Source organism: Styela clava, chromosome 3, assembly GCF_964204865.1.
Source record: "Styela clava chromosome 3, kaStyClav1.hap1.2, whole genome shotgun sequence".
Taxonomy (NCBI): Eukaryota; Metazoa; Chordata; class Ascidiacea; order Stolidobranchia; family Styelidae; genus Styela; species Styela clava.
Window position 1 is genome coordinate 14660094 of NC_135252.1, and position 13586 is coordinate 14673679.

Genomic DNA, 13586 nt, shown 5'->3' on the forward strand with positions numbered 1-13586 from the left:
AATGTTGCATTAACCTTTTTTATTTATCGCATGAAAGCAAAAATGGTATATATAGTATATATTTAAAATCTAAAAAGCAATCAAGTTTACACAAAGTAAAGGTAGTCGGTCGGGTAGTCCCAACCGAAAATATGAAAATGGTATTCCGATTTTCTTTTGCGGTGACGATATTCTTGTCAGATATTCATTGCAGTATCTTCTTATTCTTTATTTTAACTGGATGCACTTTGAGTAATACCCAGAGCAAACTTATAAGGATATTATCGGTGGCTATCGCCATCATTTCATTGATATTGCAGTATATGAAACATGCATAATATATATATATATCAATTGTTTTTTGTCGTATCGCATTAAAAATAATTCTATTTACAATCATAATTAAAAAATACAAACCGCCATGATTGAAAGGAATATAGTTCTACATTCACTAGAAAAAAAAATTGATGATTTCAAGTAATTAGCGTTCGTGTATCTGTTTACGTGGACGCGACGCTAAAGAATTTAATTTGAATGAATCGAGAGCAGCTCCTAGTATTGCAGATGGTTTTGCAACAAACCAACATTCAACCTTCTTGTGCAGATAAGGTACCATCATTGAGGTCTTAGTTACAGGAGTCACTTGGTCTCTGAAGGCAAATTTAGAAAGTAAATAAAACTTTCGACTCGTTTTGATTGCGAAATATCAGTCCACCAGTTCATATCTTACGTTTTTGGTGATCGAAATACCGGAATTTGAGAAAGGAACACTCACCTGTACCATAAATATGTTTTGGATCCAGAAGTTTCAATACTTGCTACATTCTCTTCGCCAGTTAATTGCTTGCGAGGAAATCTTCCAAACACCCCTCCAACGTCTGGTGACAGCATTTCAGTTCCAGAAATCATTAAATCCAAATGAGGAACGTCTTTAGATTGGTGCGTTGCAGAAGTATGATGCAAATTGACCTGGAATGATATGAACGCCGTTATCCTCAACCATCCAGTCTCGTGTTACGGTAATTTACGTCCATTTTTGAAATCATAAGAAAGCACCGAACGTGACGCTAACGCCTGGTCATCGGTCTTGTTTTTATTTGTTTGCTTGATATTTTAAATAGATTATAAAAATACTGTTCAAAAACACATTTGTAATAATTTTGTTTTAACCAATTTTAGTTTATAGAAATCAAGCATGTATATATAGGGATGTTTGATCTTTCGCTTTTCTCTGAGATAAAATCAATTCAATGGACTTTTCCCCGACCTTTGACCCCCGGAAAAATCTTCCTATACTTTACTATTGCAAAACTTTCAGTGCTATTTTAGGAGTGATTTTGCGAGTTGGCGCCTGTAAAATGGGGTATGTGTTTCAAACCATCATTATGATTCAACGCACATAACAATCTGTTTTTTAAAAGTACCGGTAAAGATTTTCAGGCTAGTCTATCACAGCTATTTCTACACTAATTTTTATTACTGCAAGTAAATTAAAACTCCTAGAGAGACAGAGTGATCATTAAATTATCTGATTTTTATTTAAGTTTCCGAAACACAACTGAAAACTAACGAATAGAGTTCAAAAACGCAAAAACGAGGTAATGTTTACAACCACGCTCGAAAATCTATCTGAGTGAGAAAAGTGTCTGAGCGGATGCAAAAAGGGGGCATTGTTACGTCACTTTTCGCATCTTGCTGATTGGCCAATATCACGAAGTAAACAAGGAAGTCGATGCTCGGGGAAAGGTCCATAGAGACAGGGATTGTCTCCGCAATGGTGATGTACGCTAATCGAGGAAATGATATGATAATAAATACAGTTTTCCTTGATTCAAGCATCAATTCAAAAACATATTCTGAGTCATTATTTGCCAGAATATAAATTTCCGACCAATGCAGATTATTTGAGCTTGAGGAGAATATATTTTCGGTAGGATTTAATCTAAATAACTATGTCCTGAAACTTACAATAAAACTGATGTTTTCAGCTACAGTGACGTTGAGAATTGTATGCGCGACGGTAACGTTACTAATTCTGAAGATGACGTGACCATATACTGCTTGATAACTTGCAACATTGACCATCGGCAACTTCAAATCTCTCTTTCTTTTGTTTCCACTTGAATTGTCACGGACAATTGTTTCTCTAGCATTTATCTGACAAGCAAAACATCAAACTTTTATTTCTTGATAAATACAATAACCCCATTGGGGTGCCAAGTGCAAAATGGGAATCTTGTGGATAAAAAATGCAGAAAACAGAGAATCATCAACAAAATAGTCTAACAAATAGACGGTTAATCATTACATTTCCCAAAGACATAATATAACAGTCAGTTGAATTGAACACAGATGTAAAGTAGCCAACACCACTTATGAGTAAAGTTGCATAAAAATGTCCGGTGTTAGTGCAAAATCATAGCACTGACATTACATTCTCACCGTTATAGCCAAATGTTCTTTTCTTAGTAAGATGACGAGCTTGGTAATGAAAATTGCATAACTTTTCTTCGATGCTGAGTCAGGTCCATCTACCATCCCGTTAATAACGATGTCGTGTTTCGGGTCGTGTAACAAATTGAAAACCTTCAAAATAAGTACAATATTTTTGTGTCCAAGTTCAATGAATTCATTTTTAGATATGAAAGGCTTGTTGCAAAAACAGTTACCTGTTGAAATTAATAAAATTAACATATTTTATTCAATATAACAGAAAGAATAGAAGCAGTTGGTAACTGTAGTTGGGGCCCTTAGAATTCTGAATAACAAATTAAATTTCATGCTTTGAGATTTTTTACACTGACTGTAAGTTTTTCCTATGTCAACACTGTAATACCTCTCCACTTTCTCCGAGCCAGTTGAAGCAAGTCGTAATAGAATCACTTAGATGTATAATGAAATGCGGATCACCCTGTACTTGCCACCACGGAACACTGCAAAATAATGATAGACCCGTGAAGGTGCAAAGGTAGATGTCTTGTCGATCAAAAGCTCAAAGATCCTTATATCTGATTTGTCTCAAATTCTATATTCAAACTATGCGGTACTGCACTAATGAACGAAGTATAATCTAGGTAAAATAATCGAATATATTTATTTGATTCAAATATTTGTATATATATATATTGTACATAATGCATGGCAATGCTAAACTCACGTTGTGGCAACAGGACTTCGGGTAGCTGCTGGTCTGGGCGCGGGAGTTGTTGAAATATCCTGTTTTGCGTGCTTATTCTCTCCCTCCGCAATTTTGTTTTCAATATCTTTTTTGTCTTCTGGTTTGATGACGAGCATTGAAGTGACAGGAGTTACGAGTCCAGCACTAAAGACGTTACAATGGGACAACATGTTATGTAGGTTTTACAGGTATTCAATTCGAAAAATGCTGTTTTGTATTTCAACTTTTTACTTCAAGGAATTTGTACTCAGACGGATCAGTCTATTTGCATCGCATATGCAATATTAAATACAGCAAGAATATGTTTTTTGATTGTTCAGTGAATTCTTGGCCCTGAAGTTCACTCGATGTGTTAAACGTTGAGTACAGCATGAGTGAATATTCATGGAGGTTTGAATCTTATAAAAGGCGACATAGGCGAATGAGGGCGCCCTCGTAAACCTTGGATAACTTCAACAGCGAAGTAGGCTAAGTCTGTATAAAGATTTTTTGAGATATCGCTAGATATGGGTGGCAGCTTTTATCTAGCATTGCTTGGAGAAAAAGGCACGAGTAAGCATCGTATTACGTCATAATACAAAAATAAAATTATTCGCTTACGTGATTGATTTATTTATTGCTAATTCTTTAATTTCTTCTTTCAAGATATCATCAGTTTCTGCGTCATATTGGCGAAGAGTTTCAACAACCTGTAAATGCAAATTATTTATTAGTCAATTTTTCTCAAATCACAATAACCATACATTACTACATAATTATGGTATATGATATTTGTATTGAAGACTTACATCAGTTAGAGCAAACGATTTCATTCCAAAATCTTTAACAACGTTGGAGGGAACGGCTCTACAACCAGGAGGCTTTTCATCCAGAAAAAATTGTGCTTGAAGAACTACGTCGCCCTCGGCATTACCTTAAAAATTATAACTCAATAATAGGTGCGACCCAAATGCTTGGAATAACAATAAACCGTACTAAATCGTTGATTTATATAGGGTAAGCTGGACTGGATTTATTCCTACGGTCTAGCTCTAGAATAAATAGATAGCACTTATACCTGTTATTTGGATGACATGTGGCCCTCGATTTCTAGGATCGATGTTTTCTTTGAATCTACCTAAAGCCATAAGTTCACCGCCAGCAAGAAAAGAATCTTTGTTATGAACAATGAATTCGTCAACGATATCTTCGGGGTAGTCAATGACGATATCTTTCAGTAGCGAAACACTCAGTTCGTCAAGATAGTTCTGTATCTGAAATTATCACAGAGAATTACTGGCTTCAGGGGGTAAGATCAGAACCGCAATTTGTAATATATATAGCTTATTACTTTTCATACACACGTACGTGTGACGGTTAATAATTGGACACGTAGTGGACATAACGATCGTTTCAAAATTTTGTTGTTATTGTTGTTATTTGTTTCCGTCAACACGTTTTGAAGAAATCGCTTTTCTCTACAAATACTGGACCAATTGCTTTGAAATTTTCAGTGGTTAAAGGTAAAAATTTTCTCCAGAAGGCTATTACTTTTTTTTTTCGCTATGACGCCATCAAAATTGTGTGACTCTACGTGTCCATATATTTGAGCATAGCTCTCTTGTTATATTTTCAACTCGTCCGTTATGTTTTAATACCCATACAAATAAAAACATGCTACAGAACATACATTCTTAAATTGACATACCTGAAGTGCCGCATTGAGGTCCGCAAGGATCTGTGTCCACGTTCCATTATTTTTAGCAGCAAGAGATTTTAAAAACCCTGCGTCAACTCCAGATCCAATGCCGATAGCGTGAATTGAAAAACTGTGAACATTTTAGTTGTATATAATAATCCAACTTTATGCTATAGTTGTTGTTTGAGTTGTTTTGAGTTTGAATCGAACATCAAAGCTAAACACGGGATTGCCTTTGACGAACTTAAAGACGAGTTGATGGAGTAACATTAAACTAGGCCTCGAACTCAAGATCTTTCATGACGATGTTAGCATAATCTGGACAACATGCCACGCCATCGCTTTGAAAGAGTTGATATTTACAATTTATTTCTTACTTTCTAGTGTTTGCAGAGTTTACGTTTTGCAGAATTCCAGAGGGATCTGTTATCACACCTGACGTAGGTTGTCCATCAGTCACAAAAACAATATAATTTGATAATCGATCGACTGTAACGTTTCCCACATCTGTAAAGAGCAATGGATGTCTGAAGTGTAAACTGCAAAGTGAGGTTTTAGTCACACTTAAATAAACTTAAATATTTCCGGTCTCCATATCAGTGTTAGCCAGAAGTCCCTAAATCGAAATAAGTCGAGTCACGGAACATCCGAGTTCGAGGTCAGTTCAGTCACCGAGGCAAGGTCTCACTGTCAATTAGTTGATTGCGGTTCATTTTATTCGAATGACTAGACTAGAGTAACTTCAAGAGTAACTATGATAAATGATTACTCGATTCGAGTTGAAATAGAGTTACCATCGAGCATTAACCGACACTGCTTGATATATATTTGGAAATTTTAATTCAATTTCAACTAAAATTGCAAATTGGGTTTGTATCTAATCCCAAAAATACCGTAACATGACTTTGATATACGGCATGGCTATCAAACCACTTACCAATATTTAACATTTCAAGTGATTTTTTCAATGCGCCATGGATATCGGTTCCTCCCCCAGCTATCAGATTTCGAATGAAACTTTTTGAGTCTTCAATGTTCGTCCTAGATCCACTTTGCAAGCGGTTTGTTCCTTTCCACGTGGTGACGCCGCTTGAAAAAGTGACAATAGAAAACCTATCCTGCAATAAGTATACAGTATATATTTTTATGTTATAACTCTTAGTTTTTGATTGAAAAAAGTTTCTTCGAAAGAACATTTGTGACAAGTCAATGTATTAATTAAGTTTGATACACATGGTACTATGAATACTTAATAATCGATTCAAAATTGCGATCACTCTTAAATTATTAGTGATAAACTGCAGTTTATGAACAACTTTTCAGCATGATGTACGTTATTGTACGTGACAGATAAATAGATGTTTATTCATCATCCAGTCGTTAGTCAACAATCAAACATAAAACACAAAAATAACTCAGAAAAACGACTAGTAGCGGAATCGGAAGCACCATAAGGTCACTAAATCAAAGAATTTTCCCGGATGATGCACTTGTATTACTGTTCTACTTTCGCCGCGTACTTGTGTCACCGCTGTGGTTAGAATCATTTTGGAATAAAACCTCCCATGTGATTTGATTGTATGTATGCCGATCCGAAAAACAGCTAATCGCTTCAGATTCGCCCCCAACAAAATTGTAAGTCTCCCACACCAGTAATAATTCCTGTATAAATTTTATACTTACTTCCTCGGTGAGTTTATCAACAATATTGATCATAGCTTCCTTCAATTGTGATATTTTATATCCTGACATCGAACCAGATGTATCTAATGCGAAAACCACACGTCGTGGTTCAATTTTTATTGCCGGTGCATAGAAGTAAGCAAAAAATCTGAAAAGCAAAAAATGAAAATTGAATTCAAATCGGTCAATTTTCATAGTAAATGCCAACTATGTACGGTGGGTCGAAATCAACACGTCTTTCAAGATTACATACCCATTATTCAGTACAATTTGTCCCGCGTCAGGAGTTGGCTCAAGTTCATATTCGACGACAAAACTTCCTCCGCTAGATGCCAAGGCTTTTGTTGCTTCATGATTATCCCCTTGCAAGTATTCGACGTGTGCTGAATTTCTGAAATGCAACAATAGAGATATAATAATTAATATATATATCGAAACAGCAATTATTTAAAAATTAAAACCTCATGTTGAAAAATGTTTGAATCTTAAAAGCTTGCGATCTCATTCGAGGATTCTCTAAATATTTATGAAACAAAAGTTCACCTAATTTTCATTTTGTACGTAACAAAAATTTTATGGCATATTTTATGTAACTTGTTTCGACGATTACTTTGACAATCTGTTCCATCTGTCAAACTAGTACAATTTTTGCAGATTCCTATCCTAGAACATGATATGTTATCAAAGCAATATTTCATAATTTAGTTGTTTCCACTCAAATTCATTTAGATATTCTAATGTGAATTGTTAAAGTGGTTATTTAGGGTCGTAGCTACAGCTAATACACATATTGAGAATATCAAATTCAAAATTACGGAAATATGTGCTGGATTCGAATGATTTAAAAATAATACCTTTGTTTGTCTACAACTGTCTTTACGGTTACGTTCTTTCCGTCACTTGATAGAATCGGAGGGACGTTGATAGTTTTTATTGGTTGTTTCTCGCATATATATACTTCGATCTTCAATAAATCTGTTAGTTGGGAACCAAGTAGGATGATTTGGTGTTTGTACCTTTGCAGAAATAAAACATAGAACTGTTTTGTAATGAATATGACATTTCAACCTACAGTGGCGTTTTAAAGTATATGAGATGAAAATTAATCTTCGTCTTATAGGAGTTGAAAATACGAGATGTTTTAATTATTTCTTTGTGAGGAATTCGCCAGGATAAATATCGAAATACTCTTTACAACAAATGTTTCCTGTGATATTAAGTCTGCCGGGTATAACAAAACACGAATGACAAGTAAATATTACACAGTTAGATTTATTTTGTTGGAAGTGTTTACTTTGGTATACAGATATATTAATCACTATCTGCATAATCGTAACACTGATGAAATTTTACATACTTCCCTCTGATCCTCCTTATTAATTGTTGGTAAACAAGACGAAATTCTACCATCTCTCCAGCTTCGATGTTTACGCTTGTTTTGAATGTTTTAGTCGATTCTTTTCTAGTTGAAACAAGACCTGCCGTCTTATTAAGTTCCTGAAATTATTTATTCGTATTTATATTAAGTTTGTTTCCATTGTCATTTCATGGTTATTTTTAGTGAGAAGACACATAAATTAATTCAGTAGTTTTCAAAAAATTTTACAACCAATGGATTGATAAAAATTATGCGACAAAAAAAAAGATAAAAAAGACTGAAACAACTTTTTTATCCAACTCATTTTTTTAATCAGCACTGCAATATTAAAACCAGGCTCCCCGCTTATTTTACAGAATATAACTTATTGTTGGCTTATCCATCGCTTAGTAATGAAAGTCATGTCCGCTTGGTTATGAAAAGCATAATTTTGGTTGGTTTTCTCAGGAAATACCATACATTTGACAATCTCTTATTACCAACCATTTTATGATTGAAATTCAGTTCAATGACAGGGCATTGTCGCCTGCAGGCCATCATTCATCATATAACGTCACAATAAATCGTGACAATTTTGACAAAAATAAGAAATTCAAATTTTTAAGCGGGATTTTGATTTAGTCTTGTCGAGATAACTATTTGTTTATAACAAAAATACCCAGCAAATTTCCAAATTTTGGCCATGGATAATTATGGATAAATTACTAGGGAGTTATATATACTGTATATATATTTCATCGGAACGACGACAAATAATGAAATAAGAAATTAAGCATTCAGAATAGATGGTCTAACTTCAGCAACAGATCTATCTATATATACCTATGGCCTATACTCAAGGAAACATGTAAAAAAATATCATCGATGCACGTAATTCTGTGCGAGCCCATGACGTGGAAAAGCAATTGATCATCCATCAACTTGCATAAACAAGCTTTAGTAATTGTTTTCTTGAAATATGTAGCCGCTTTTTTGCAGGGTTATGTCGCAAAATCACTTTCTGCCAGATTAGTCTATAAAGACTATAATTTGATAGTAATTAACCAAATTAAGTGCTGGTTAATTGTCATTACGTCTGACCAAAATACCCTTCAATACGCAAATCTCTGAAAAATGAAAGATGTTATTATCAATTTGGTATAATTTCCTTGCCAAATTAGGTCACAGCACTGATCAACAATGAATTTACTATTGACTCGTTAAGTCTTTCAAAGACAGAGTGAAATAACAACTATATCTAGCTGGCTAGTGTTTATTTATTAAAATTTCTTGAATTGACTAATTAAATTGTCAAGTATCATTGGACATATAGTGAGAATGGGATTACGTTGACATAATCGGTTGAATTTTTCCATTTTTTTGGTTTATGATCCAATTTACATAATACTATGAAAACATAAAAGCTGATTTTCCTGCGAATGTTCTGTTAAATGTATGGAATTTTACACGAATATTGGAAACTCGAAATTGAAACGAGTAATATCATGATCCATGAATAAGGATCAGACACATAGTCAGAGTCAGACGTAAAATTAAGAATGGTAAATGTTCATATTTTACCTAATAAATCGATACTACCTTATGAAGCAGGCAAAGAAAAGGAAACGGTAAATTGCCTTTGCGCTTCAAGCATAATAACATATCACCACAGTAGGTAAATACTTCTCACAAACATCAATGCTCCATATTCTAAAAAATACAGGTGCTTTGCAATTATAGTCGGGTAGATTTCAATGATTGTATTTACCTTTGCCGCCTGAAACGCTTTTTCTGCCTTTACTTTTTCCTCGACAATTGCATCATATGTTTTCCCGTCTATTATCATTGAAAATCCAGAGATGAATGCTTCTTTTGGTAACAGGACTTGAAAGTTGATCTGTATCAGAAATACATTTTTAGTACAGTATTGAGGTTTGTTTTTAATGAAACAGCATTTGAAAGCAAAAATATTACTTCTTGACTTCTGGTCTTGTCGTTCCTAACTTGACTTGAAATTGTTGTTTCGGCAAATCTAGCAGTGATAACGGTTTTCACATCAAACGATTCTAAAAACAATAAGTAATAAACAAATAACTATGATTTTTATATAACAATGTCGAGTGTCTGATCTGATCTATTGACAAAAGATCATAGGTATTGATGCGATTCTGATTATATGTATTAGAATTCGTCATAAACTATTGACAAATACACACAGATAATTCACTTGTATTTATTTAACTTTAAACTTGTATTTTGTATTATATCCTTTGCATTGACTTTTTACAATCCGATAACATTCAATTAAAATAATAGGTTCACATACTACAGATTTTATTGTATTTTTACCTAACTATAATTAAATCAGTCAAATATTTGATTACAAACTTCGTTACATTTCTTTGAAAACTTACCTGTTTGAGATGCATCCGCCTTCCAAACGCAGAAACACGATGCTGAAAAAATGATTAATGTGTGAGTAATTAAAAATTAGCTTCAGTGTTGTGATTAACTTTAAGTTCATTTTACCGGCATTATGAGGTGTTTCATGCATTTATGCCACACAACGATCTAAAATTGTGCATGCAGATTAATGTGGAAGCACTTGTGGAACACTTCAAGCGAGGTGGGTGAATCACAATAGATTTAATGCCAATTGCGAAATTAAGTGCAAATTTGATGTTGAACAACCATAGGTCGAAAACGTATAATAATAACATTGTTAGTCCAAGGCTCCAAGCACGAAGCTATTGTGACGTGTTTTAGTTTATCTTTTTAGTTTATAAATTGAAAAGTAGGTTGAAATAGAGTTCACTACGAAGTAAAATAAACTTACCCAAAACCGCCACGATAGCAATCTCCTTTAACAGCATGTTACCGACTATTTCACTAACTGCAATATGGTGTAATACTGGAAAATGCAGAGGGGTTTTAATATGAACATTACCGTGTTTATTTCCATTGCCCGCAAAAATTGCCTGTCCTCAAATGTGCGAATAATTGTAGGAATCATATAGCGAAGGACTGGTCTGGTCAGGTGGTAACTTGAAAGCTGCGTCACAATGCAAGTGCCGTTAACATTGCATTTTGGATGGAAAAGGATGAAAGTGTCGAGTCGCGACCTATGGATTGGTATAGAAGACCCATTCACGTTTATATATATTCATAACAAAGCGCGAATATACCTCTATTCCCAACATTTTTATGCATCCTTGAGAGAACTATTTCGTGGAGTTTTATTGTTATCATTTATTACTAAAGACTACGAGTAACGCATGAAAATAAATATAATCAATAAATGCACAAACTCTAACCGAGCACATTTTGATCCCAAAGCTGGCGTTAAAACTAACATTTCAAAAAATTGAGTTTGCAGCAAATCCTGACCCCAACTAAATTTTGAAACCTGCTTTGTAACGTAATTTTGTTAGCTACATGAACAATATTGAATATTATACTAATTTGTCTCATTGGAAACAATTAACTTTGATTAGCCGTAAAATGAGTGGTTATTACTAATAAACCGTGATTATTGAAATAATTGCGCAAAGTAATAGTGAATGTATTGAGGTTTCTGACAGCGTTCTTATTTTGCCAAGTAGGTCTCAGTATCACATATTCAAGTTGAGATTATTCGTACTGAATCACATGGGTTATTTTTTTGTCTTATGCCTAAGCCAAACAACCCATGGTCAATACCTACCTAGTCTACGAAGGCTGTGTGATTTGTCTTCGAAATCTATTCATTTTATAGAGACGAAGGCATAATTTGTGGTCTCTCATTTTTCGATGTCGCATTGTCTGGAGTAAAAATGCCGGCAGCACCATCGATTAATTAATATTTATGTCTTGTTGCAATGTCGTCATCGCCGCCTTAGAACTCGTAACAATTGTTGTATTTGATTCCTCTTGTATTTCTGGACGAAAAAAACAAATTAAATCCACCTTGCTTCATCACAATACTTTTCGATATGTTGTCATTGGTTTCATTCTCAGCAATTAATCATATATAACCATGCAACAATAAAAATATGCCGACCTCGTTTGTACATCAAAATCGTCGCATCTTATCAGGAGACTTAATATGGCCAAATAATTGCAATCAATAAATTGTATCAGCACCCGAAAAGTTCTATTTCACACTCTATACTAGAGAGTTTATTTTGATGTAAGTTATCTGGGCAAAAAATAGTTTGTAGCATAATAGAATTTCAAACCATTTGAAATGTTTGTAAAAATTCACTCTTAATATTCATTAGGTCATTAGAAAAGACGATATCTCAAATGTTGCGACAACAATCCGTATGCCTCCTTTTTCTCGTATAAAACTTAAATGAATCATTTATTGTTCTTATTTGTATGGAAGCGAAAATTACTATGATTAGCGATGTCATATAAATGCCTAAAGATATTTCCTATTCGATTTTATACCTTAACAAACAACGGTACTATTTCGCCCTCAAGTTTAGTTTCTGAAGACTCGTTCTGATGATATCAGACTATTTACACCATTGTATTGCCAAATACGCGCCCTTGGTCGTAATTTAACCCCTATTACCGACTTTTGAAATTATAGAATTTCGATTCTAACCACCGATTTCAGCGAATTCAACGCCAAATTGTGAGTTTGCGTCCCTAAACCAAGGCCCGTTGACATTTTAGAGTAAAAATGTCAATGGACCTATTGTATCACTACGCAGACATCTTTCCCATGTTGTCATTATAACTATTATTACTCTATCGCTATTTAAATTTTTAATTTCCTTTAATGCACAAAATTCCGAAACTGTCTCATTTCATTTAAAACTAAAAATCGTTAACTGTATATTTATATAATATATCATCATCGGAAATTTTCTAATTCGCATTCCGGATTTTGAAGCGCAAACATTTTTACAAATTTGTTCATTTGTTGGGAAAAACAAAAGATGATAAAAATTAAAATCAATGAATATATCTTTTTACCAAAATCTTCTGACCTAGCACTATACTCCACGCTCTAACATGCTTGAGTAGAACCTAAACGATAAATAAAAAGTAGGTTTAATGTTTAAACTTAACGTGTAAACGCTGGCAAGAATTTTCGGGACACTCCATAATAATTATTTTATTTTCTTTCAGTTGCATTCTTTTTTCTCAGGTAACATAATATTAGGGTGACCTTCCTCCTTTTGGAGTATTTGTCCTGCCTTTTCGTTGAAAAATTTGCGTCCTCCGAGGACGATCTAAAATGTCGTCCTTTTCACGGGATAAAATATTTAAAATTATCTTTTGATATGGTAAGAAAATTTTAAAGTAAGTAGAGACTTGTAATTATCATTATACATATGACAAGCAGCACATTGCGTTGTGATAGCATGCACACTCTAATTAAATGCATACTTGTTTATAACATAAAAATTGTTTTGTTCTGTTATTATGTTCCACGTCATTTCACCTTGTATTTCACAATATAGTAAGGTTTCGATTTTGGCAGAAAATTACGTAAACAGACCCAGTAAATTATGCCGAAAAAAATACCTCTATTACACAGGAACTATGGCAAAAGAATTCATGCTTTAGAAAAGATAAACTGATAGCCAAGCGGAGTGCATTACTTACGCCCATGATACTTTCGGGTATGTGGCGAATAACGGCAAGCTCCGCTTACAGTTGCACAATGAGAGTTCAAGCATAAAACAGCTGTTAGAAAAGAAGCATCTTGGCGAAAA

The 13586-nt window shown here is 34.0% G+C and overlaps 1 protein-coding gene across 2 annotated transcripts; it reads right to left on the reverse strand.

Moving 5' to 3' along the window:
• LOC120343291 (inter-alpha-trypsin inhibitor heavy chain H2-like) lies at window positions 1-12045 on the reverse strand. Of its 2 annotated transcripts, none has more exons than XM_039412426.2 (22): window positions 11915-12045; window positions 11579-11792; window positions 10712-10786; window positions 10290-10331; window positions 9850-9941; window positions 9644-9772; window positions 7876-8015; window positions 7373-7534; window positions 6772-6909; window positions 6519-6666; window positions 5773-5953; window positions 5213-5342; window positions 4845-4965; window positions 4215-4410; window positions 3946-4070; window positions 3758-3846; window positions 3137-3301; window positions 2816-2912; window positions 2422-2565; window positions 1948-2136; window positions 755-948; window positions 1-629 (listed from the first exon to the last, which is right to left on the reverse strand). In XM_039412426.2, the coding sequence occupies exons 3-22, from the start codon at window positions 10746-10748 to the stop codon at window positions 461-463; spliced, it is 2688 nt and encodes an 895-aa protein (XP_039268360.2). In that variant the 5' UTR covers window positions 10749-10786; window positions 11579-11792; window positions 11915-12045; the 3' UTR covers window positions 1-460. The 2 variants fall into 2 exon arrangements, with proteins under 2 accessions (XP_039268360.2, XP_039268361.2); XM_039412427.2 differs by having other exon boundaries at window positions 10712-10997.
• Window positions 12046-13586: the final 1541 nt, after the last annotated feature.

Bases quoted from the DNA above. Each gene is read 5' to 3' on its own strand.
- LOC120343291 (XM_039412426.2), bottom strand. From the start codon at position 10,748: ATGCTGTTAAAGGAGATTGCTATCGTGGCGGTTTTGG. The intron at 8,016-9,643 runs GTAAATACAATC...AAATAATTTCAG, and splicing joins AAGCGTTTCAGGCGGCAAAG to GAACTTAATAAGACGGCAGG. The intron at 2,137-2,421 runs GTGAGAATGTAA...TTTGCTTGTCAG, and splicing joins AAGAACATTTGGCTATAACG to ATAAATGCTAGAGAAACAAT.